Source organism: Protomyctophum bolini (assembly GCF_963924005.1).
Source record: "Protomyctophum bolini genome assembly, chromosome: 5".
NCBI classification, from domain to species: domain Eukaryota; kingdom Metazoa; phylum Chordata; class Actinopteri; order Myctophiformes; family Myctophidae; genus Protomyctophum; species Protomyctophum bolini.
Genome location: NC_137866.1, coordinates 41398964 through 41425236, shown reverse-complemented (window position 1 = coordinate 41425236; position 26273 = coordinate 41398964). Strand labels below are relative to the sequence as shown.

At 42.7% G+C, this 26273-nt stretch overlaps 1 protein-coding gene across 1 annotated transcript in view; it reads left to right on the top strand.

Annotated features, from left to right (window-relative positions):
• Positions 1-25743, top strand: part of LOC308315898 (fibulin-2-like) — a 54942-nt gene extending 29199 nt beyond the window's left edge. The window contains exons 6-17 of the mRNA XM_080764153.1: positions 2835-3074; positions 6812-6925; positions 9087-9188; positions 13379-13510; positions 16426-16563; positions 17744-17887; positions 18212-18340; positions 19399-19524; positions 20609-20725; positions 21965-22090; positions 22609-22732; positions 24138-25743. Coding sequence (XP_080620279.1) covers positions 2835-3074; positions 6812-6925; positions 9087-9188; positions 13379-13510; positions 16426-16563; positions 17744-17887; positions 18212-18340; positions 19399-19524; positions 20609-20725; positions 21965-22090; positions 22609-22732; positions 24138-24498 — 1853 coding nt within the window. The 3' untranslated portion in view covers positions 24499-25743. The remainder of the gene's footprint in view (positions 1-2834; positions 3075-6811; positions 6926-9086; positions 9189-13378; positions 13511-16425; positions 16564-17743; positions 17888-18211; positions 18341-19398; positions 19525-20608; positions 20726-21964; positions 22091-22608; positions 22733-24137) is intronic.
• The last annotated feature ends 530 nt before the right edge of the window (positions 25744-26273 follow it).

Sequence of the window (26273 nt, the reverse complement as noted above, 5' to 3'; positions counted from 1 at the left end):
TTGCTAGTGCCTTTTTTTAAACTGTAACTCACCAAAAATATGTGATCTACATGCTAGCTGCGCCGTGACATTTAGTGAGCTTGTAGAACGTGCAACTAATAAGAAATAGTACTAAATACCCTTACCAGAAACTGGACCTTTTCTTAATTTTTTTATACCATAAAACAGTGGTTTTCAACCCTTTTTGTATCAAGGTCCATTATTTATTGGACCTTGTGTAGATGTCTTGTAAATTAAGTAATGCCAGATATTTAACAATAATTTAACTCTTGAGACCCGATCTATAAGGGTCCATTTGGTTACCAACTCTCCATCATTTAGCTGGGGACCACCTGGAACCTCCTCAAGGACCACTGGTGGTCCCCGGACCACTGGTTGAAAACCACTGCCATAAAACATTAAAACACGTCGTTTATTCATTCTGAGGAAAATCATGGGCTCAAAACGTCCCTCTGTTTGTTAAAGTTGTATAAAGGAAGCTACTTCTATCTCATAAAAACAACCCATTATCTTGTGAGAACCAGGAAAATTGTCCTCGCAATGTGTATTTCTCAAATTCTACCTTTCTTGGGGGGGCAACTTGGCTCCACAAGTATAGTAATGTAAGCACGCACACGCGCACGCACACACGCGCGCGCGAGCGCACACGCACACACGCGCACACACACACGCTCATACACACACACACACACACACACACACACACACACACACACACACACACACACACACACACACACACACACACACACACACACACACACTCAGTGCACAGCAGACATAGCGAAAGCATTGTGCACAGCCCCGCTCCCTGCCAGGACACTCCACAAGAGAGACGTCTCAATGAGGGGTAGTGAAATACACACCGCTGCACTGCCAGAGCAACGCACAGATTTACACAAAAGATGATCCCTTTACTCCGCTGGCTGCTTAGAGGGAGGCTTTCATCGTAGCGAGGTCTCTCAAAAGAGAGAGAGAGAAAAAAAAAAGAGAAAAGAGATATGGCGCTGCCTTCAATGGCCTGCTAGAGCAAAAGTACAGTACAATATCCTAGTTCAGTCATCTAACAAGGTACGCACATAATGCTAATACCCTATAGTTCAGCCAACAACATACAATAAATAGGCTAATTCAGAGGTTGCACATTGACAACTGAAAAAAGAAAAGTATCCCTCCCATTAAGTGTGTTTTGGTTTTGAAAAACATAGCCTGTGAAGTGTGAATGCATTGTCTTTGTTTTTCATTAAGGTTCTGCTTCTGACAACATACAGTATGTACAGTATCCAGGATAAAATGTGATTTCCATTTACAATGTGTACAGAAACATCTTTGATAAGACACGATACCAGCAGGAATCACAGCAGTGTTGTAAATTCATTACAACACCCGTGGGTGTCTATTTAAGTGGGTGGATCACTGACATCTTGAGTTTGACCAGATGAAGAGCCTTGGCTCGAAAAGGTCGTCAATAAAAGTTATCTTTTGGAGCATACGAGTGTGCGGGTTCCCTTCTCTTTTCATAAATTCATTCTAATACACATTCCCATTCAAGGCTACCAATGCTCTATTTTTTGTAAAGTTTTATTTCAACGTTGACATCTCACTATAAATCAAGTGTGGCGTCGACATAAAAGTTTTGTTATCGTAAAATGGGTTCCTGGTACTGTCTAAAACAAAGTCTAAGTTATGCTCTCTCCCACGACGGTGTCATTATACATGGAAAATCTAGCGGATCTACAAGCTCATAACGTGTCACGTCAGCGACAGCGACATGTAATGTGTGCTTGTAGGTCTGCTATTTTCCAATCTGAGAATCCATCGGCAAAAAATAGGCCACTTTCTCTTTGGATTTGCATATTGCCGTGAGTCAATAGTCCATCTCGAGAGACTAGCTATTTTCAACACACAACACCACCGTGTGACAAAGTCTAAATGGAGCTTAACGTCTGCTTTTCGCTACTTAACCCATTCTGACCTGAGATCAGATTCATATGAGGTTTCCACGGGACACACACTGGTCTGATTAACCCATTCTGACCTGAGATCAGATTCTAAAAATGTCAGTCGTTCTTCGAATTTTTCAAAAATAGCAGACCTACAAGCTCGTATCGCGCCACTCGGTGGCGCGATATGAGCTTGTAGATCTGCTATTTTTCAATAGCTAAAGCATAACATGATGCCAACACCAAAATGGGTGCCCGGTCAGAATGGGTTAAGTAAAGGACTATGTTGTTTTTCTTCTCTTTCAAAAAGCTCGCCTTTTGTGTTTTTTCGTAAATTAACGTCCCACATGATCACTGATCAGTGTCACACAAAAGCATCGGTAGTAACAGATCAGAAGAGCTGCACTGTTTTTTGTAAAACACAGTATGAATTTGGAGATCTTTCCCCTTACATCATCATCATCACAAATGGGTACATAATGCCTAACCAATTATCTACATAACACAGTAGGCTACGGTATGTTTAAATATGTAGATGATTTGTTTGTATCAATCTCTCTCCCTCTCTTCCCCATTGCCCCCGCCTTCTCCTTCCCCTTCTCTTATAATGGAAAGAACAAAAATGATTTACATCTGTACACCAAAATAACCCATTTTGGGCGGGAACCCCTTTTGGTGTTTGCATTATGTTATGCTTTAGCTATTGAAAAATAGCAGATCTACGAGCTTGTAGGTCTGCTATTTTTGAAAAATCGAAGAACGACTGACATAGTAACATAGCTTTTTCAGAAAACTGTCAGGATGTAGAACACATTTTTAGAATCTGATCTCAGGTCAAAATGGGATAAAGTTGATTCTGATTGTGATGGTGTGGTGGGTGGTCTGGCGCAGTGTCCGACAGCCCGTTCCCCAAAGAGGCCTTCTCCATCGGGGAGGAGAAGGAGGAGGAGGAGCAGGAGAGGGAGAACGCTGTGGTGGAGGTTCCTCCGGAGGTGAAGGACATGGACGAGTGTCTGCTCTACCAGGGCTCGCTGTGTCAGCACGGCCGCTGCATCAACACCCCCGGCTCCTTCCGCTGTGAATGCTTCCCGGGGTACTCCCTCCAGGAGGACGGCCTGGCGTGTGCATCAGGTACAGTAAAGATCAGTGATTCCCTAAAACGCCTGCGGTTTTTCCGAGGAGAGTGGTTTCCAAAGTTTTTAGCTCGAGAGAGAATTTGATGTCTCCACGGGACCCAAACTAGCCGATCTACAAGCTCACAATACGTCGCTCACAATGCGAGCTTGTAGATGCTCACAACACTAGTTTTTTTAATGGAAACCCTGGATTTTGTTTTACCGTATGGTTTATTTTAAACAACAAAATGTTATCTTTTAAAATAATAATCATTAAAAACTAAATGTAGGAAACAAGAAATAAAGGGGTATTTACTTTAAAATTGATCCGCGACCCACATGTGGAAAAAAGAGACCCTTTGGTTGTACAGTTTGTAGCAAAAGCTTATAAGCTAAGACCCACACAGAAGAAAACCCTTTACCTGTACTTTTTGTGGTAAAAGCGCTCAAACGTTTTTTCTTTTCCTGCTGTGATATCCTCCCTTCTTCCCTTTTGTTGTTTTTCTTGGAAAGATTACACGATGGGAACTGTGCACAAAAACAAATTTCACCCACTTTTTCACATGTAAAACTGTGATGTGACAATAAATCAGATTCATACAGTATGGGTGCAGTAGATTACACACAATTTACAATTTAGGCATTTAGCAGACTCTTAATCCAGAGCGATTTACAGTAAGCTAGGTAAACACAAGATAATACATCAAATGAGACAGTGTAGTGCCTCAGTAATCTAGGATCATAGGTAAACCAATATCATCAGTCTAAACATAATCATATCAAAAATAAATAATATGTACATTGAAACTATACAAACAAATGAGAAATGAACCTGGAATCTGTCTAAAAGTAACATGCTATCTAAATTACATTTTAACCTTTGCAAAAGACTGCATTGTCGTCAAGGCTAGGGCAAGTGCTACTATGACCTGGTGGATTCTGAAGAAGTGAGTCTTCAGATTACAGTGGTGGACCTTTCCTGAAAATAGCAGATATTAATAACACAAATCCTAGGTCCTGGCACTAAAAATACTTTCAGATGAGAGTTTTGATTGATTGAATACTGTATTAACAGTTTGCAAAAAGTACAGGTGAGGTACAAAAGGATAACACAAAAAAAGCACTGAGGCCTTGTTTGCATTGTGGTCCTATATGTATTAAATGCATCAAGACATAAAGACATACAGTTCTATACAAGAAATCATCACACTAGGAGAACTTAAATTATATTTACAGAAAAACAGTGGGGCGTAATTTCTTTTGGCAAGCTAGAATACTTGTCTAGGTCTGCAGCCAAATACAAATCAATTTGGGTGTCCTTGACTTGAAAAGGTTCGAGAATCACTGGTTTATACTAGCGGTGTATAGTCTCACACAGCCAGATAATCAGAGATCTCTGCCAACGGATACGTCTGGGGAAATCTAAACTCAAATTACAATTACAATTTATAATTCAGGCATTTAGTTCTTATCCAGAGCGACTTAACAAATGCGAGATCGGAATAACAGAGTAGCCTAAGCCTGAACCCTAGTCAACAAACAGCACGCTAAATCATAGAGTCGAGTGCAGAGAGAAAAATGTAGTGCCTCAAAGAAACTAGCATACAAGTTAAACTAAACAGTGAACCTAGCATTTGTGAAAACAACATACTATCTAAATAACATTCTTAACATTCGTGGGCAAGATTAAAACAACTTCAACTTCAAAGAACTTTATTTTCCTTTCTGAACTTCTTTTGTGCAGTGTTTAAAAAGACAAAATACAAAATACATACCGGTAGATACATAGATGCTAAAACACTATTAAAAAAACTAGTACTTATATTATATTAAATATGAATGGAGCAAAGTATGTGTTTACTATCGTCCATCAGGTGAAGGTGAAGGGGGTTTAACAATAATTAAATAAGGGGGGGGGTGAATGTCGAGGCTCTGTATCGACGGCCAGAGGGCATTAGTTTCTAGTTTGTAATGGGTGTGAAGGGGGTGTGTATTGTCCTCAGCAAACACCGTAAGTAACAAAAACAAGAACAAGTGACCAAGATATATGCACAGTAAGCAGATCCAATGAATGGGTTTAGGATAGCAGAGAAAAACAAACACTGCTTTAAAAACCAATCCTGAGCTGTCCCAGTATGGTCCTAAACCTAAAGTCTTGGCAATAGTTGGTTCTGTGAGCATTTCATTCTCACCACACATATCAGTGTGGCTCTACATATCCATCGTTTATTTTATTTTATTATGTTATGCTATAACGGGTATCCCCAAATTCCCCATCTCTCCAGCTATTTAGTAAACATAAAATATTTGTTTATGTATACGGAATAACGATTTCATGCAGGAGATAGAACTCATTACACATTATAGAGATTTTTCCATTTATTTTTGTTTCAACCAAAACATAATTTACAGCACCATTTGACAGCCTCTGAGTTACAAATGGATACATTAACAGACTTTATTCAGTGTACAGCCTGTCTTTTTGTGTTGCCAGCCTGTCAGTGTCTGCACTTTCAGCAGCATCGCTACATAGATGCAGACAGTTTGTAATACACGTTTGATTTAAAGCTTTCCTCTTGGCCACTTTTTTTTACTCAATCCTCGGCGGCATTCCAAATCATTGGCGTCGTGACAGGAAGCCCCCATTTGTCTTTATTTGTCCACATATTCACACTATATTATTTTCCTGGGTTGTGCGTTATGACAGTTCCTTCCTGTCTGCCAAGCCCTCCAACTGGCTAATAATAGTTCTCCTAATCGCGCACAAGCATTCATTTCCTGGACTGACACAGAGAGATGCTGCGTACATGCATTCAGCCAATCTGCTGGAGTCAATAAGCAATTGAAGAAACCATTTATTTTTTTGGCACAATTTCAAACTAAAAGTTTTGGACGTGCCGAAAGACTTTATGATTGGCCATCTGCTCAGATGAAGAAGGCAAGGCAACGCCATGAAAGTTTGCTGTTTGTGTGGCAAATTTGAACAACAAGGGAATTGAAAGTGATGAAACTTTAACATGTTTAACTGGTATCTTAACTTAGTTTTGTTGAGGCACTACGCTGTTCTCTCTCTATTCTCTGTTTATGTGAACATTTACCTCGTTTATTGACTAAAGTTCATGCTTACTCTGCTTACTCCGATCTCACACAAGTTGCTCTGGATAAGTCTGCTAAATGCCAAAATTGTTTAAAACGTTTTTCACAGAGCACCCACCTGCCTTTGCTGCAGGCAAGCTCACAACGCATCACGGTGCGACGTGTGTGTGTGAACGTGTGAAGTTGTATTTCCGGCTCACAACACAGACGCAACTAAATAGAAATCAGACCTAATCCGATGGTATAGCTTTCACCAAACACGACTCGCCTCAAGTCTCGACAGGATTGTAATGTCAGAGAGTTCTCCAGCAAATTACAGTTTGAGGATGAGAGTCACTAATAAAAGCAAAATGTTTGTCTGCGGGCCATGTGTTTTCCTGTTCCACCTTAACTCCGTATCGCAACTTTCAATCTGTGGCTGCTTTGGCCTCATACCTGCAGATTAAAAAGCACAAGGGATTGCCCAAGGTTTGAAAGCAGAAAGCAGACTAAAGAAGAGGGGGGAGGGGGAGTGGAAGTGAATGTTCTTAATTACAGTGCAATTAGTTTCGTGATGACTTTATTTGTGTGTGTGTGTGTGTGTGTGTGTGTGTGTGTGTGTGTGTGTGTGTGTGTGTGTGTGTGTGTGTGTGTGTGTGTGTACTTTCTTCCCTGTAGAGTCAGCGGATGAGGAGAACAGACTGAGAGAGGATGACAGGGTTACAGTCGAACCCGCCGCACTTCCTGCCCCAACGACCACCGCGCCTGCTGTCTCTCCGGACCCCTGTGAAGGTGAGAAAATGTAGAAATATCTTACAAAGAAATTATTACACCGGCAAAAAGGGAAAGTCATCCACCAAAATACCACTTTAGTAAAAACGTAAAATATAATATCTCATATCTCCTGTATACAGTATATAAGCATAGTTCCCGTCTTAAACATGAAAGTCTTCAAATGAACAAAAATGTAGTTGTGATGAATTTGCATCAAATTAGAAAATGCTGAAATGTCATTCCCTCATGGCAGAATTCCTCCTCAATAGTATCTCAGATACCCGCATGGAATTACTTTGGAAATCCTATTTTTTGGATACCTATCACAGACATCCCACGGGGAACTTCAGTTTTCAGCAGAGTGGAGGGGGAGGGCAGTTAGGGTTTGGGTTGCTCAGGCACACTTCGACACATTGCTGAGAGCTGGAATCGTTCCCGGGACCTCCAGAGTTCGAGGCGGGCTCACTAATCTTTCAGCTATGACCGCCCTGGCCAGACAGACGCAGAGACGCAGAGATTATGGGCATTAAATGGAACCCAGACAGACAGACAAACAAACGATACAGAAATGATTGGATTTTCAATTCAGGACAACCGCTATAGTCTGAATGCCCTTAGTTCCTCTGCGAACCAAAGGTGATTTATTATAATGTTGAACTTGAGACTGATGCCTATCATCCTAGATTACTTCGCCACTACACTGTCCCTGTGCATTTGATTTGATATTACCTCGTGTCTGCCTTCCTTATTGTAAATCGCTCTGGATTAAGAACGTCTGCTAGATGCCTAAACTGTAAGATAAACTGATAGTCACGGCAAGTTTGAAGCTGATCAGGTCATATGATGCTTGGGTTATGCACGAGACAGTCAGACACACACACACAAACAAACAAAAAGTGTTTTGTTCGATATTCTGATAGTAATCAATATATGGAGCGTTTGGTCTCCCAGGCTCTTTAGTAAACATTAACATTTCAACAAATTCCTGACAATCAGGAGAGTGTACCCATTTATCAGCTGAAAAATCTATAGTGTTCCAGTTCCAAGTTTGCTCATTTCTTTGTGTCATCACTTCCAATCTCTCTTGTTGGCCTGTATCCTGTATGAGTTCTCTCTCCTGATTGGATCAAATTGGTGTCCTCCTGACCTGCAATGTTCTGTTTACTAAAGAGCTGGAGAGAGAGACAGTCAGACTCCTGTTACTGAACAATACCAGCTATTCAACATTTATTTTAACAAAGAAATATCACTTACCCTACCTTTAATCAGAGACTGGGCCGAGCATCAGTTTTTAGTTTGGAATAGAAGCTTATTAACATTAACATCCACATGATCCACTCTTAAAACATACGTTACGTCAAACTGTGCCATTTTCCTGGACGGTAATTGTGTTGCAAATGTCATGTAATGTACTGTACAGGCCTGGAGATCTTATCAACGATCTCGGTTCCAGGGATAACCAGTTGCTCACATGAGGTTCATATCATATTGTGCAGGGTCACGTTCACTGGTGAAAAAAGTACTCCACAATATAGACATACTTTGTTAATTGTTACACGTAAAAAGGCATGTATTCCAATTTTGTGTTGAGTAAAAGCACACATCGCGAGGCATTGTGTGCTTGTAGATCTGCTCTTCTTTAATAGCCAAAGTATAAAACAACTTAATTGATGAATGCATGTTTTGTATTAATAATCTCAATCTGCAAAGTAATTTGTTATCTAAAGTTTCAAATAGCCTAATTGTAGTGGAGTAGAGAGTACACCGCTTTGCCTCTGAGATGTAGTGGAGTAGCAGAAGTATAAATGGAGATACAAAGTAAAGTAAAACTACCTCAAAATTGTGCTTAAGTAGGGTATGTGATTAAATGCACCCGGCTACTTTCCATGACCATGACTGGTCACGTTCTGTTTGGTTTCCATAGCTCCAGGGTGGGGCGCCGTCACTGTGTGCCACAATTAGGAAATTCAATACAACCAAGGTCAGGGGGTCAACCTGGAAACAGGAAATGAGGTAAAGGGGGGATATAATAAATAGTGTTTATCTGGCATGCGCAGGGCCATAGATCTGTCCATGTTGTCACATGTCACCCTGGGCCTTGTTTGTTCTGAGTTGTGTACTACATTGTGTTGGTGACTCCACTTGGTACCACCTCCGCTTTTGTTTTTTGTTTTTTTAGAAAATGGCCACTGTGAGCAACAGTGCACCCCTGTGGACGGAAGGCCACATTGCTCCTGTTACCCAGGATTCTCGCAGGTGGCCAAGGGACAGACCTGTGCAGGTGAGATACTTAAACCCACAAGCACAATAATAACATAGTTTGTAATTGTGTTGCTTACACATTGAATGAAACACCAGAGTGCGAAACAGATTACTAGTTTACTCTAGGAGAGATTCCTGTAGACTCAAAGCACTGGTTCTCAAAGTAGGTTCCAGGCAGTGCCGTCGCTACCTATACGCGCAATACGCACTGCATGTGCGTAGGGCAACACGCCGAGGGGGGCAACAAAATGTGCCAAAAGGTGCCAAGCCGACCCTCATAATAACAATTTTCTCTGATAATAACGAGTGTCCGTGTGTGCGTGTGTGCGTCTGCATGAGGAAATACATGCGCTCTCGTCGGGAGGGGGGCAGCACAAATATCCTACGAGTAGGGCAACCAAATGGTCAACGACGTCCCAGGGACCACCCAGCTAAATCATTGATAGTTATAGGAACCAAATGAACCCTTATGGGTCTGTTACGTGCCATTTGGTCGGAAATTTAGGATTTTCACAATGTAGTTTGGGGGTTACAGGGATAAAAGATTAAGAATTGTGTAATTTAAATGTATTAATCAAATGGGGTCCGTGGCCTAATCGACATCAAGCTGGGGGTCTTTGACATGAAAGTGTTTGAGAACACCAGTCTGCTCGTACAAAATGTCTGTGATTCCTTTCTCTGTCTCGCTCCATCACTCTCTCTCTCTTTCCTGCTCGCTCTCTTCAGTAGCCCCTAGATCTCTAGTGGAGATACTGTCATGATGACCTTTAACCTCTGTAACCCACCCCGAGGGAGACGGAAAGCAGAGTTCTTCTCTAGATTTACAACGGCATACCAGGCGAGGGCTCTTTGTGTCCATCACTTAATGAATGGGATCTGACAATCTTTTGAGGCGTAGTGATATGGACACAAAAAACATAGTTCTGTGTGATAGAGGGGTAAAAAATGAACGAAAGTTGCACTAATATTTTAGAAATAGGTCAACAATATAAATTACATTAGTTTTGTGGATTTATTTACTTTTACTGCGTGGTCAAATGGTAAATGGTGCATTTATATAGCGCCTTTAGCCAAGGCACTTTACATAGCTTGTGCATTACATTCACCCATTCATACACCGATTGCGGTGGAAGCCATGCAAGGCACCAACCAGCAGCACATCGGGAGCAATTTGGGGTTCTGTGTCTTGCCCAAGGACACTTCAACATGTAGACAGGAGGAGCCGGGATTCAAACCGCTGACCCATGGATCATTGGACGACCTGCTCTACCTCCTGAGCCACAGCCACCCCCCACAGCCACTTGAGCCACAGCCATGGCCCCCTGTGCCGCCCACAAAATGACCGTAACTACTTTACATTTCACCAAAACCAGAGCAAAACTCCCACCACGGGACTCAGGCAATCAATTAATACAGTTGCAACCACTATATTAATGGAAAGTATTTCATACAGCTTAAATAAATAAAAATAAAAACTATCCCTTTAATAATTAAGGCAGATGTACCGATGATACTAATTAAGGCTTAATTAGTATCAACGTTAACATTGGTTAACGTTACTTCCAAAATGGTGTACGTATGTGCATAGAGCCTATTGGCCTCCTCTCCTCTTGCGGGAGTTGTCTGACTGAGGGTGTATGAGTTTGATTTAAGTCTTCTCCTCCGGTTCTGTGTTTTCCGGCATGGTGCTAGAGAGAGAGAGAGAGAGAGAGAGAGAGAGAGAGGTGCAAAGCATACTGACATGTTCCTCATTGTGTGGGTGTTTAATGCCCAGCGGTCTTAACCCCAATCCTTCTCCCTGCTGCCAACGGCCTGCCTCCTCAAAGCTGTTTGCTACCGGTACTGAGCACCGGTGGAAAAATGTACTGCCATGTCTCACGGAACTAAAAAGTAGCAAATATTCAATTACTAAAGGAAAAGTACTCGCATTGTTAAAACTTATTCGAAAAAATCTACAAGCAGTCCCAACTCAATGCGTGAGCCGTGGAAAAATCCCATTCTTTGAGTGACAGACACAAAGAGCACGGCTGGTATATCGTTAGAGTGAGATGTAAAGCCTGAGAAGAATGGGAAGAGAATAACTGTGCTTTTCGTATGAAAAGTTAAATATAAGTCAAGTTAAATACCTCAAAACTGACCCACTTGCACTATGTAACTTTCCTCTTGTACCTCATTTGAACCCGGTTTCCTGCGCGAGTGCTGATATTTCTACCATTGAGCTAATAGAAACTGCCTGCTTGCTCAGGGAATACATTTAATCTTGTCAAATAAATGACACAAAATGTGTCTATCCATGTTTCTAGCTATCTAAATGTCTCAATAGAAGCTAGAGCAGCGAGACAAAATACAACCACCCCAATTGTATAAGTTCTATTGTATTAACATACTCTACCATGCAGATTGGACAAAAGTTTTATTCATTGAAAAGTTACATATAGTGCAACTTCAAGTGCAGTACTTACTTTACTTACTTTCGAGCTTTTCTTTGTGGTTGTCACTATCACTACATTTTAGCGGACGATTAATTGTTATCTGACAATAAATGCACCACGTCTCTGTATGTGTGTACGTAGGCCTACTAGCCTAAGATTTAGACTCTCGTAGATTTATTTTATCGACATTTCCAATCGACGAGAGTCTAGGTCTCTCGCCCCATGGTGGGGAGAACGGCGAGAGTCTAGGTCTCTCGCCCCATGGTGGGGAGAACGGCGAGAGTCTAGGTCTCTCGCCCCATGGTGGGGCCTCCGCAGAGCTCTGAACATGTGTTTACCCTTCTGCCCCAACTGTTCAATTTATGTGCGGAATGCGTTTGAAACCCATTGGTCCGTAGTTTTAAATAAAATAAGTGTTTTAATCCATTCTGTCTCGGAATCTCTCTCTCAGCCCTTTGGCTTAAACTTCTGTTCACTAGGAAAGGACCAAGCATCAGACATAGGAACCTTTTAGATGGTTGATTGAATAGACGTGGAGTATTGGTCGTTTATGGGCACGTCGCATGCCAAGCATGGGCCGTGTGGCGTAAACGGCCACGGCATAGAAAGACATGGGGAAGCCAGCATGGTTGTCCAAGGTCATCGCCACACGCAAGCGTGCGGCGTGCGGCTTAGACGGCCAGGGGCGGGGGATGCCATTAACGGTGCCGGTATGATCATCTAAGGTCATCACCTCACGCTAGCGTGAAGTGTGCGGCTTAGGTGGTTGGGACACGAATGACACCGGAGGTGCGGGCTTGGTCATCTAAGGTCATCACCACAAGCAAGCGTGCGGCGTGCGGCTTAGATGGTCAAGAGCACGGGACGTGGGCGGCAGTGGGATTAGGGGGTTCGAGGGGGTGTGGACCCAGATACTTTGGCTTAGGGGTCGAGGCGTGAGCCTGTGCGACGGTGTAGAAACCCCCTCTGGAACCTGCAGAGAAGATAGGAGCAGAAGAGAAAAGGGAGGGAGAGAGGGTTACTGTAAACTAGCACGCTGCAATTTTTTTAACTTTAAATACCCCCGGTGATAGATGAGGTAGGAGTGGTCGGCCTGGTTGGAGGTGGGTGAGTGGCACGGGTGGCACAGGGTGGAGTTGACAGTGGCAGGTGGGTTGTGCTAGGTTGTCTTCTGCTTGGTCAAACCTCCCGAACCTCAGTTGTTCCAACTCCATTTCAAACAGACAGCCAGTATAAGGGCACTATAAACGGGACACAGACAGGCGGTTAAAACGGTCACTATGACAACGGGTAGTGCAGACTAGGTTCTCAACTTCCATCGTTCCCAAGTAGGCCGGTGGCCGATGGGCACAGAGGTCTAGTACAAATAATTTGCGAATGATTTGTTGTTGTTTCTTGGCATTGAACAATTGGAACATACACGTAGATTAAAAAAAATGAAGTTTGTCTTTTAGTCTTTGTAAACAAAAAATTGCAACAGGGTAGATAATATGACAAATAACTGAAATACCATAATATATCCAAAACTGTTACTTTCCAGGATTCAAATTAAAAAACAGCAAAAGTAACAGATCGACAAGCTCGAAGCTGTAGTATGATCAAGTAGGGCATTCATTTGCGAAAAAACATGTTCAAATATGGAGATAAGAGGTTTCTACCCGAGAGAAATGACTGACAATGACCGCCGGTACAAATAAGTACAGTAAGTACAGTACTTCTAATGTATATATTATTTCCTCTTTCTCTCCTTCCATGGGCCTGTTTTACAACACTGCAGACATCGATGAGTGTTTGTCCAACCAAACGTGCCAGCCGGACGAACGCTGTGTGAACACAGAAGGAAGCTACGTGTGTCAGAGACAGATCACCTGTCCCTCTGGGTACCAGCTGTACATCGACAACTGTCAAGGTAAGGCAATTTCATCCTGTTTTAACCCAAACAAACCCAAACAAACGTTTTTTTCCCAGAAAACTAAGGATGTAGAACAGTGGTTTAGAACAGTGGTTCTCAAAAATAGAAGAAGACAGCGTGTCACTTCATGCCGCACGTCAAGCATGTACTGTAGCCTACAAGCTCGAAATTGCATACGTACAGCATTTATTTGTTTCTACATTTTTGAAAAATCTCGAAACATCTTCTCTTCTGAGTGTCCCTGGCACAAAACATTTTCCGGTGGGGGTCCACGGCCAAATACATAATCATTTTGGGGGTTCTGAGAACAAAAATGTTTGAGAACTACTGATTTAGAAGACATTTGTAGAATCGGCATCAGGTGTTAATGGGTTAATTTGAGCGTATTCAGATTTTCTATTCTGCCAACTCTTTAATAACTATTTTGCATAACGTGTGTTTCCTTTGCACTTTGTCTTAATGCTCTCTTATGTTTTGTGTAAAGCTATTTGAATTGTCTTGTTGTTGTTGAAATGTGCTATACAAACAAACTTTGCCTTGCCTTGTCCTTCCATAACTCCATATCAAAACATTTGCACCAAAACACACACACCCAGTGACAATAACTAGGTTGTAAATCCCATCAACAGTGCATTTGCACGCCGCAAACACACAGACACAGCGGCCACAAGTCAGAGGAAAGCACATCATTCACATGATGAACGTACCACATGAGCACCCCCTGGAGGTTCACTGTTGCCAATGATATGTATATATATAATTTCTTTATTGAGTACACAGACAAGAAAATGACATGTATTATCACTGGGCAGCGCTCAGTATGAAAATCAGCACTCTGGCTTGTCTTTGTGGAGATGGACAGCGGTAACAAACCTTATAGTGTGAGTCATTATTTCCCTAAGCTGTAGATTTGTGGCCCTGGGCAGAGGTTCTGTGGCAGGGAAGAGAGACATCTAATAAGACGAGATGTTGTTAAAGTGCTGTTTACCACGGCCGTTCAGCACCGCTTCAAGGTGCCTGTGAACTCAAAACCATACTCGCACGGACAAAAAGGCAGCATTAAACGATGACACCAAAATGTTTCGTAACAGCTGCTTCAGCTTTGGGCAATCACGATAAAAGGCTGGAGATAATAAACAACTTTGTTTCCTGTGCCACCTACTGTACTCCCTACGTACCGTTTCACCTGCTCAAGCGCTGTAGCGTCTCACGGAACAAAGCAAGTCCCCTTTCTGTGCTCAGAGCCATTGAATTCCCCTTCCCTTAGCATAAACACATGATTTTCTAAGGAGCAAAAAGGAATAGCTTTTCTTGTCAACTCGCGTTTTTGCAGTCGTCGGTGTTGTTCTTCACCTCGGCGTCTCGGACAATCATCGAATCTCGCCACCGCAGAGCGCGAGCGAACCCTCTGACCTTCTACGTGCGCCGTTAGCCCGCTTGTTCTGCGCTTTCGCCAGGAGCCAATTACCTCCCCATTGCTTTGGCCGTGAGTGAGGTCACTGCCAATCTCTTGCACATTTATCCCTCTGTCTGGCTCGGCCCTCTGTCTCCATCTGTCTGGAGCTGTCAGGCCCTTCGCTCAGCCCCTCGCCGCCGCTTGCCAGAGACGCTCAATCACTATCCTTCTGTCATGTCTGCAGTCCTTCTGTTTGGAGCCCAGGGGGGGAACGTCACGTCACGTCAGAGAGCCGGCCCCGTTAAGGGGCAGTGATTCTCCTGACTTACTGTTACGAACCCCACCCCGTCTGAAAAGACTCTGTGCCATCGACAGTCATACGTTTTGTGATGCTTTAGGGTGAAGAAGCCGCACCGTAAGACATAAACAATGCAGAGGATGTACACTCACATGAAAACACACGCTTCAAAACATGCCAAAAATAATTGCGTGTTTTCATCAGAAATCACGACAATTCCCTGTCGTGTTGTTCTGGATAGTCCCTAATGCACAGCAGGAAATTGGACTGTACGTGATTGTACTTCCTTCACAGGTGTGCGACAGTGATTGAGACTAGCTGCTGTGTGCTCGTCTCCTATAGACGAATGGCTGGTTAAGGGGCATATTTCATTGTGCCACACGCACGCATCCACACACACACACACACACACACACACACACACACACACACACACACACACACACACACACACACACACACACACGAACACACGTGCGCACACACACGTGCGACATAAGCACACATCCAATACACATACAGTGAGCACGGGGGCTAATAAATAATATCTGACAGCTTGTCTCTGGAGATATGGAGATAATATGCATGCCGGTAAACGAAAGCGCTGTGGGACATTGTGTTGTCATGTTGTGCTGTGTTGTAATGTGACTGACTGCTACAGGAAACATTCCAAAGAACGGCCCCTGAATGAAGAACAGTTTTGTAAAGCCCTGGTTTTGCTGGAGAAGGGATTTCTATCTCTGTGCTTCAGGTAGAACTCTGACACTTATCCACAGTGCCATCCAGTGGCTAGGTGCGGAACCACATGTATTGTGGTTAAGTGCACATTACACATGTTCTGTACTACTGTTGTATACCAGTGGTTCTCGAACTTGGGTCTGGTGGCCAGGGGCCCTTGATGGGGTTCTAGGGGGTCCCCAGCAAAACGAGGAACCATTTAACCACCTTAACCCTATTACTTGTCTTCAGCATTTCCATTTCCCAAACATTTTGAAAAATCAAAATAATCTTAAAATCTTTGAAATGTCTTAAAAATCTTAATTATTAACACAAATCTTCCGTGAGGCACAACAATATTTTCAGGTGGGCATCCCGTGGGCAAATACGTCTCAATTTAGGGGTCCCTGACATGCAAATGTCAAGGAAATTAAACAGAAGCTCCTGTGACGGCGCATGGGTTTACAATATGATGGCTCATTAATCCGTCCCTCTCCACAGATGTGGACGAGTGTGAGCAGAGGACCGACAGCTGTGGTCTCGGCTTTGAGTGTGTGAACACGGCGGGTTCGTTCCGGTGTGATCCCAAACCACGCTGCCCCGCAGGCTTCACCCCGGACCTCCAGGGTCACTGTACAGGTAAGGAGAAACTTCACCCCGGACATCCAGGGTCACTGTACGGGTAAGGAGAAACTTCACCCCGGACGTCCAGGGTCACTGTACAGGTAAGGAGAAACTTCACCCAGGACGTCCAGGCTGGGTCACTGCTTTACTGTGAACTAGCCCGGTGGTCCTCAACCTGTGCAGATAGTTTCTATTTTATGTTATTTATTCAAGCTGATTCCTATAGGCCATGTATGGAGACAGGGCTCCAGTCAGCGACTGAGGGGTTAAATGCCACACAGGTGAGCAGATCAGAGAAGGTCTACAGTGGGGCGGATGAAAGTCAATCCTGTGTCCTCCTGCAGTGCAAAGCCAGTGCTGTGGAATTAGCCCCCAGGGGCAGGAACTGAGGCGTGTTGAGGCAGCGAGCCGCCCCGCCGCCACTGGGAAGAGGACCTAGATGGATATTAAAAAAAGTAGAAGCTCTGAGAAATGAGAGAAAATGGGAGAAAATCTCTCTCAGACACAAACACATGCATGCACGCACGCACTACGCACGGCCGTGGAAGTACATACTCAAGTACTGTACTTAAGTACAATTTGGATTTTTTTACTTTTAGTTTTACTTCTACTACATATTGTACCTTTACTCCACTATAATTATTTAAAAACTTTACTAAACCACTTCTGAACTATAATATATATGGCATTTTGAAAATAGACTATCTACAAGCTCACAACACGTCACCAAGTGGCAAGTAGTGAGCTTGTAGCACTGCTATTTTCAAAGGATTTTTATACATTTGAAAACTTGTGAAAGTAAAGTACTTTTACTTTTGGTACTTTAAGTGAATTGTTATGCCAATACCTTTGTTCTTTTACTCAAGTAGATTTTGAATACCGAACTTGTACTTGTACTTGACTATTTCCACAATAGGGTACAGATACTTGTCCTTAACTAAAAAAATGGACTGCTTCTTCCATCATTGCACACACACACACACACACACACACACACACACACACACACGAGCACATGTTCACGGTGCACACATCACACGAAAATAATCTTTTGGGAATGCAAGTGTGTGCTGATGAGCGGCTTGCTTTGATGTCACACAGTGTGGCTGAAGAGTGAAGCATGAATCTTTCCTTCCATCTCATCTCTCCTCTCTCCTCTCTCCTCTCTCTCTCTCTGTGTCATTATTGGGGTCAGACGTGGATGAGTGTGCCAGCGTGGCCCAGCCCTGCAGTCCAGGCTTCACCTGCGTCAACACGGCAGGCTCCTACCGGTGCCAGAGGAGGGTGCTCATGTGCAGCCGCGGCTACCACGCCAGTCCAGACGCGTCCAGATGCATTGGTGAGCTTTTTTTTAACCGCTCCGACCACTGGAACCGTTAAAAAAAACAGTTATGAAATAGCAAACAATACCCAATCTGAGAAAGACTAGTATCCAGTCATCGTGTACTGTAGAGTCTGTAGACAAACACAATCACACCTGTGTGAAGTGACCGCGGTGCCTTTGGTGAGTTTATCTGCTGCACCGGTTAGCGCCGCTCAAAAATCACACCCATGTGAAGTGAGCGCCGGTGCTCATTGTGTGTTGATGTTGTCCTTGGAATTCAACACAGATAAATAAATACTCTCTCTCTGTGTGTGCGTGTGTGTGTGTGCGTGTCTGCAGATGTGGACGAGTGTCAGGGCGGCCTGCATCGTTGTGGCGACGGCCAGCTGTGTCACAATCTGCCCGGCTCGTACCGCTGTGACTGCCAGACGGGCTACCAGTACGACTCCATCAGGAGGACGTGTGTGGGTATGTTCCCCATCACACACACACACTGATACAACCTGCATTCTGTACAACAGTGTGTGGGTATGTTCCCCATCACACACACACTGATACAACCTGCTGACTTTCATTTATGTTTTCAAAGCTTCCGAGCTATTCTGTTATTCTCTCTCTCTCTCTTTCTCTCTCTCTCTCTCTCTCTCTCTCTCTACTCTCTCTCATATCCTCTGACTCTACCACCATCACAATAATAATAATACGCCTCTGTGTCCTCCTGTTTATCATTCTGTAGTATCCTGTAGGGTGTAGTATTATTGTGTAATGTTTAGTGTAGTTCAGTGTGGGAGTCGCTGCTGTTTCTCAGGCTCTGCTGTTGTGTTGCAGCTTTCCTGCAGCTTCCCTGCCCTTGCAAGGCTGCAGAGTGCATGTTGCTACTGTTGCACCAGGCTGCATGCATGCATTACATGCAAGCCTGCTGTCTCTCATTCAAGTCTGCTGTGGCTCTAATAATAATAATAATAATAATAGTAATATTAATAATAGTAATGAGCACATGCACACAAACGTACATGTGCAATTGTGCATGCGTGCACGTGTGCACCTCTAAATGACTAACCATAAACTGGAACCTTTTCCCAACTTTAAACCTCGTCACTTCACAACGCATTGTGAGCTTTTAGATCGGCTATTTTCACTACTTACTTAAACATTGGTTTTTATGGAATTTCCTAGATTTTTCATTGATTTCTTCATGAAATTGCTGGAAAATAAAATCATTGAATTTTGTTTTTTTTTAGCTTTTTGCGTCCGTGACCCCCAAATGGGTCTCGAGTGACCTAGTGTTTTGGGAACCAGCTGTAGACTAAGCGTAAATCTCTCCAGTCAGGTGAATTCTCAAAATCACATTACATAATCATCTCATAAACTGATAGTCGGCGAAGACGGCATAATGTAAGGCCTTTGAACAAAGAACACTCTTTTTCTGCCATTTCAGTTTTTAAATCAAACTAAACTAAAAAAGAAAAAAAACAAAACATTGACAGTTAGTACAACTCCATCCTCCTCCTCCTCCTCCCCTCCAGATGCTAACGAGTGCTGGCGGTATCCAGGCCGCCTGTGTGCCCAGACCTGTGAGAACACCCCAGGCTCCTACCACTGCTCCTGCACTGCCGGCTTCCGCCTAGCTGCAGACGGCAAGAACTGCGAAGGTCGGTGTCTAGTCTGGCTGCTCTGTGTGTGTCAGTGGTGGAAGAAGTATACTCACATTTTGTTACTTAGAGTAAAAGTGCTGGAATGCAGGAATACTCTGTTACTACTAAAGTAAAATTCCAGTATTAAAAATTCACTTGAGTAAAAAGTACAAAAGTATTGGCATCAATGTCTTTTGGATCAAAGTCATCAAATATTATGTGTTCAAAATGTGTAAAAAAAAAATAGTTTAAAACTAATGCAGATCAGTTCAACCTGCCCCTCTCTCTCTCTCTCTCTCTCTCTCTCTCTCGCTTTCATTGTGTGTTGATTCAATAGTCACGTGTGTCATTGGAATTCAAGCAAAGATAAATAAATGACAAATACATTTAGCTGAGAAAAGAGTGCAGGGATTTAAAGTATATATATATATATATATATATATATATATATATATATATATATATATATATACATGTGTATGTATGTGTACATGTGTATGTATGTTTTACTATTTTTATGATGAACAGTGTGGCAGCGTGCGCTGGCACAGAACTGACGTGCAATAAATAATTACATAATGAACACCAGATTTGGACAGGATACAGAGAGAGCGGGATACAGAATGTGTGTATATTATGTAACTAACTCATGCCTTCAGTGACACAAAAGATTATTAATTATTTATGTTTTTTAATGTTTTGCTGTCGGGATAAAAATCACTTAAAGATGCAATCCGGAATTTGAATGAATGAATAAAACATCATTTTAACCAATCTGTACAGAGTATGTTTATATAAATTCAATACAACTAGCACTGTACATCAGCAGTCTGTGGTTGGAGGTCCAGAGCACCGGTTCCCAAACAGTGGGTCGGGATCCAATTGTGGGTCGTGGACCGTTTGAATATCTCTGTCCTTTTTCATACATAATAAATTCAAGCCGTTTTCCGAGAGAATGTCTGCGTGAAGCGGTGCTATTTTTCACTAGTTTGGGTCCTGGGGAGACATTGAAGTACTCTTTTGGGTCACGGGCTAAAAGGTTGCAGGGGAACCGTACTGGTCTAGAGGGTTTTTAAATCATTCCCTCTGCTCTGACCTCCAGATGTGAACGAGTGTTTGTCCAGCCCGTGCGGTCAGGAGTGTGCCAACGTCTACGGCTCCTACCAGTGCTACTGCAGAGCAGGCTACTACCTGGGGGAGGACGGGCACACCTGTGAAGGTCTGACATCGTCAATAACAATCAACGTGTTCAGAGTCAGATTGAATAATGGAGCACTTTTTCCCCCCATTTTCAACCTTAATTACCTTCATATCGTTGCTGTCGGGCAGAAACCTCCTATGTCCATTATTTTTTTACTTTTTGTGTTTCTTCTTAAATGAACGCCCTACTTGATCACACTATAGCGTCCCACCAAAGTATCAAAAGTTGCAGATCCACAAGTTCGAAAGTCGGCACATATCAGGTTTCCACCCAAAAGAGACGATAATTTATGCTAATACTTTTTGCTCACTTTGCGTCTCGTTGGTGGGCGTCTGGCGGTGGATAGTTCAGAAAGCTGCCTACCAATGACATCATCGACGGGGGAAACCAAGCTATAATCATGTCCTAGTAATGTTTATTATTGTGTGTTATACATCGGTAGAGGCCTCGTATAATAAGCCCAAAGGCCTTCTTGCCTCCTCCTGGCACTTTTCCCTCCTATATTTTGTGTACTGTTTTTGTATTGGTTTTCAATTTTTGCTATAAATCAAATCAAAAGCTAACGGAAACTACAGCCATTCTCTTCCTGGAAAGTTGGCATGCTGAAATAGAAGCCATTGTTCTTGCATTAATAAAAACAAAAAGAGAAAATTGCCAAACCTGCCTAGCGATGATGTAACTGGTAAGCAGATTTCTGAACTTGTCCACAGCCCTCTGAGATACAGCAAGAAGACATGTGTGCCATCTTTTAATGAGCATTTGTGACACATTACAGACATGTGTGCCAACTTTTAATGAACATTAAGGACACATTACAGCACCAGTTGTGGGTCTGACGGGCACATTTATTTATTCCTTTATTTTTTGATTCCTACATTTTGTTTTGAATTATTATTGTTTCAAAACATTTTCAAGAAACAATATATTTTTTAATGAATAAAAAATATTTTTTGGGGGGGGTTTTGTCCATTCATTTCATGGAGAAATCACAGAAAAATCGAATGAATTACATAAATTAGAAAACAAATGTTTAAAAAGTGACGCATTGTGAGCTTAATTGTAGATCTTCTATTTTCACTAGTTTGGGTCCCGGGGAAACATCTAATTTCTCTTTTGAGTTTGGGAACCACCGCATTACAGTATATGAAGATTGAAATTGGGGGAAGTGGTCTCTTGAATGTTTTTATACAATCATTATGCGTTCATGACCCAGTTTCATGTGATCTACCCCCCCACCCCACCCCACCCCAACTACAGACATTGATGAATGTTCCCAGAGCAGTCACCTGTGCTCCTATAAGTGCATCAACGTTCCAGGCAGTTACCAGTGCACCTGTCCTGAGTACGGCTACACCATGTCCCCCAACGGACGCTCCTGCAGAGGTGACACACACACACACACACACACACACACACTAAATTTATACTTACTTCCAGGATAGTGTCCCGCACTGGACACCGGCACCGATAATTATAAATCGGCCTACACACTTTCACACATTTTCTATTTTATTTTGAAGCAGCTACACTCTTCAGCGTATAACTTTGAATCTATTCCACTGAACTCAGCATTTTATTGGCTGTACAAGGTTAATTATAATTGGTCGTTTTTCCGGCGGTTCAGTGATTACACTTTATTTGCCTCAAAGTCCTAATTGGACTAATTTGAAAGCTCTTTGTTAGAGTGATATCTTTCCCTCCAGACGCCAATTTTGGCTTCACAAGATTTTATGCGTTGGGGATAATGGAGCCGTTACTCACAGTTCAACTGTCTTGTTGAGACTGAGGCCTATAATTCATGCTCTGTAGAGCAGCCGTGTCGTGCCATGGAATATAAATTAAGCTCCACTCCTTTCACATGTCTCTGAGTCAATGAGTCAATGTTCCGCTTGTATTTTCAGATATTGATGAGTGCACCAGCGGGGGCCACAACTGCTCCCTAGCCGAGACCTGCTACAACATCCATGGAGACTACCGCTGCCTGGCATTCGACTGTCCACAAAACTATCGCAAAGTTTCAGACACGTACGTTACATTGTTTAATCATATCGCCTTGGTGAAAATATGATTAATTAATTAAACTGACATAAATAATCCATCCAACTATGAATGATGACTTGAATCACTCAAAACTGTACAAGTTGACAGGGGTCCTACACTAGAAGGTCTGAGAGGTCATTTTGACCGTTTTTGTATTATTTTGAAGTTAATTATCTTTGCCCATGAAGCTTTCAGAAGGTTCCCCTTCCATGAGCATCATCATCCATCACCATTCTATCATCTCAGAAAATCTTGACATCTGAAAAAAAAAAAAACATGCACATTTTAGCTGATTTTATTTCAGACCTTCTAGTGTTAAACCCTTCTCAAAGTGCATGAGAGAAATAGGACCTAAAATACAGGACGATAGGCAGGGTACTTCAAGTAAGGGTCCCATCCCATCCCATGCCATTTGGGTGTTTGTTTGGTACTATTAGTACATCAGACTGTCACACCAATGAATTATGGTCAACAAAACAACCACAAGGGGACACAGGGTATAAATACATGCAAGAATTAACATGACACAGGTGAACATAATGGATATTATCACATGATGTGCTGAAATTAACAGGACACAGGACAACATAATTCACAATTAGCTCAGGACTAGCGAGATAGGTCTGGTATAGCACGTAGTACGTGGACTGGCACCTCAAACACAGGATGTGTTTGGGTCTTGAGTCAGGTGGGCGGGGGACCCTTTTATTAAAGGTCTGGTATGGTATAACATACATTATAATATGTCGGCCATTTGAATATAGCCGATCTACAAGCTCACAATGCGTCACCATGCGACCCATTGTGAGCTTGTAGATTGTCTATTTTCAAAAGATTTGAAGACTTGAAATGGGACGTTCTGCATAATGAGTACTTTTACTTTTGTACTTTAACCCATTTTGGGGGCGGGAACCTCTTTTGGTGTTTCAGGCATTATGTTATACTTTAGCTATTGAAAAATAGCAGATCTACAAGCTCATATCGCGGCACCGAGTGCCACGCTATGAACTTGTAGGTCTGCTATTTTTGAAAAATCGTGAAAATGTGCAGTTGGGGGTCGGTGGCCAATTTCATAATTTCTTTGGGGTCCTTGACATGAACTATTGAGAACCACTGATACAGAAACATGAGGTTTTTCCAGATTTTTTTCTTTTCTAAAGACGTTTTTTAAATGTCGACGTCAGGCCTAAATGGGTTACGTATATTTTGATCCCAATACATTTGTACTTTTGCTCAATTAAATGTTGAATTTCTCACTTTTATTGCAGTATTCATACTTTCACTTGATTAAAACATGTGAGTACTTTTTCCACCCCCCTCCATCCACCCTCCATCCACCCTCCATCCACCCTCCATCCACCCTTCATCCACCCTCCATCCACCCTTGCAGACGCTGTGAGCGGATCAGCTGTCCCAACTACATGGAGTGCCAGAACTCCCCTCTGAGGATCACCTACTACTACCTCAGCTTCCAGTCCAACATCCTCATCCCCGCGCAGATCTTCCGCATCGGGCCGTCGCCCGCCTACTCCGGGGACAACGTCATCCTCAGCATCACCGGCGGCAACGAGGACAAGTACTTTGGCACGCGCAAGCTCACCGCGTACCAGGGCGCCGTGTACCTGAACCGGCAGGTGCACGCGCCGCCCCGGGACTTCCTCATCGACGTGGAGATGAAGCTGTGGCGGCAGGGCGCCTTCACCACCTTCCAGGCCAAGATCTATGTGTTCATCACGGCCAACTCGCTCTAACACACCCCAGAGGAGAGAGAGAGAGAGAGAGCCGGGCCTGGACACTGTGGAACCAGTGAGACCACCTGCTAATATCACTGTCGCCCACTCTAACACACTCGGTTTCATCACAAGGTCCAACATCACTTAAAGGACGGCTTCACGCATTTTCAACCTGTCTTCATATAATTGGTCCTCACTGATGCTCACTCGTGATGAAATGGTAGCATTTTTTTCTACGCTGTCTGTGTCTCATAGGAGGTCGGTGGACAGTTCAGAAACCCGCGTACAGCTGTACCAGTGACATTGTTATTAGGCAGGGTTTTATTTTTTATTTTTTATCCTAATAAGGAAAACTCTGTCATCAAAACCTGTCTATTCCGCACGGTTCTCCTCAGTGGCTTGAGCAATTGATCTGAAGTCGTCCTTTAGAGGTGGTGTAAGTGATATTTTTTGTTAAAACAAAAAGTTTATGGTCTAAAAAGTTAACACGCAATAATTGCTACAGACAAGGGGTCTCCCCTTGTGGCTCTTTAGTAAACACAGAATACTTTTTCAGCTGGGTCACCAATTTCACCCAATCAGAGGAGAGTATCCACGACCCATTTATGGCAATCGCCGATCATGTTATGCAAGTTTGTCAAACCACCACAATGAAAATATATATTTCTAATATATAGATTATTCTAACAGAATCATTTATGTGACTAAAGTTTATCAGATATCACAGGCTGCACACTTCTGCCCAGCTCTTTCCATTTACAGTTCAACTGCAGTATTCTATTGTCACACCCTGGCCTTCTCTTCACATCAAGCTGTTATACATGTTACTAGGACTATATCAATATTAGATCAATATCATAATATGTGACTAGTAACTACTAGATATCATCTGGGATCTTGCATACCGTTTTATTGTGGTATGGCATAACTGTTGTCCTTTTCTAGTTTTTTGCTATATCTGGTGATATTAGATTTCTGATGTGTGGTTTGATACCACACAGGTGATAACAGAAGTCATGCTGTCTGTCTATAAAAGAGTTCCCTGATATCCACAATTATTATTTTCCAATTACATTGAGCTGCTGTTCTTCCTTTGTCTTGGAAGTATTTTCTTTTTTTTTTGCCATTAATTTAATACCGCAGTATATGACATATATGTGTATCTCTGTATCCAGACACATTATGAAAGGATGTATCATATTTTCTATTATGGATTCTTTTTTTATGTTGCAAAAATATTTTTAGTAAAATGTAAAAGCCACACCAGCGTGTTTTTCTGTGTCTAATGGGAAATATCAGGTATAACTTACGAATACGAATGAGATATTATGGTAGGCTAATATTGAGGAGAGGAGAGTCAATGATAATTGTAATCTTTGGTTGACTCAATAAATATGTTTTTCCAATACAGACACTGTTACAGCAGTGGTACTGTACATGCCAATGCTGTAGGTCGGCAGCGTTTTGAGCTTGTAGATCAGAAAGCTATACATTTGTGGAATTTATGGAAATGGACTGTTTTAAATTGTATTAATGACATTCTTTGGGGGAAAGAAAAAAAATCTCTTTGACGTATGAAAAAGGAGAGGGGTATTCACTCCCGACCCACACAAATCTGTCCACGACCCACAATTGGGTCCCGACCCACTGTTTGGGAACCAGTGCCGTACGGTAGTTAGGGTAGTAGACCACTGGTTGAGAAACAGCGTACTGTACTGTACTGTACTGTACAGTCAAGCTGTTCTGTAGTGGTTACAGTATATGAACCTTCATGTCAGGACATGTCACACGCT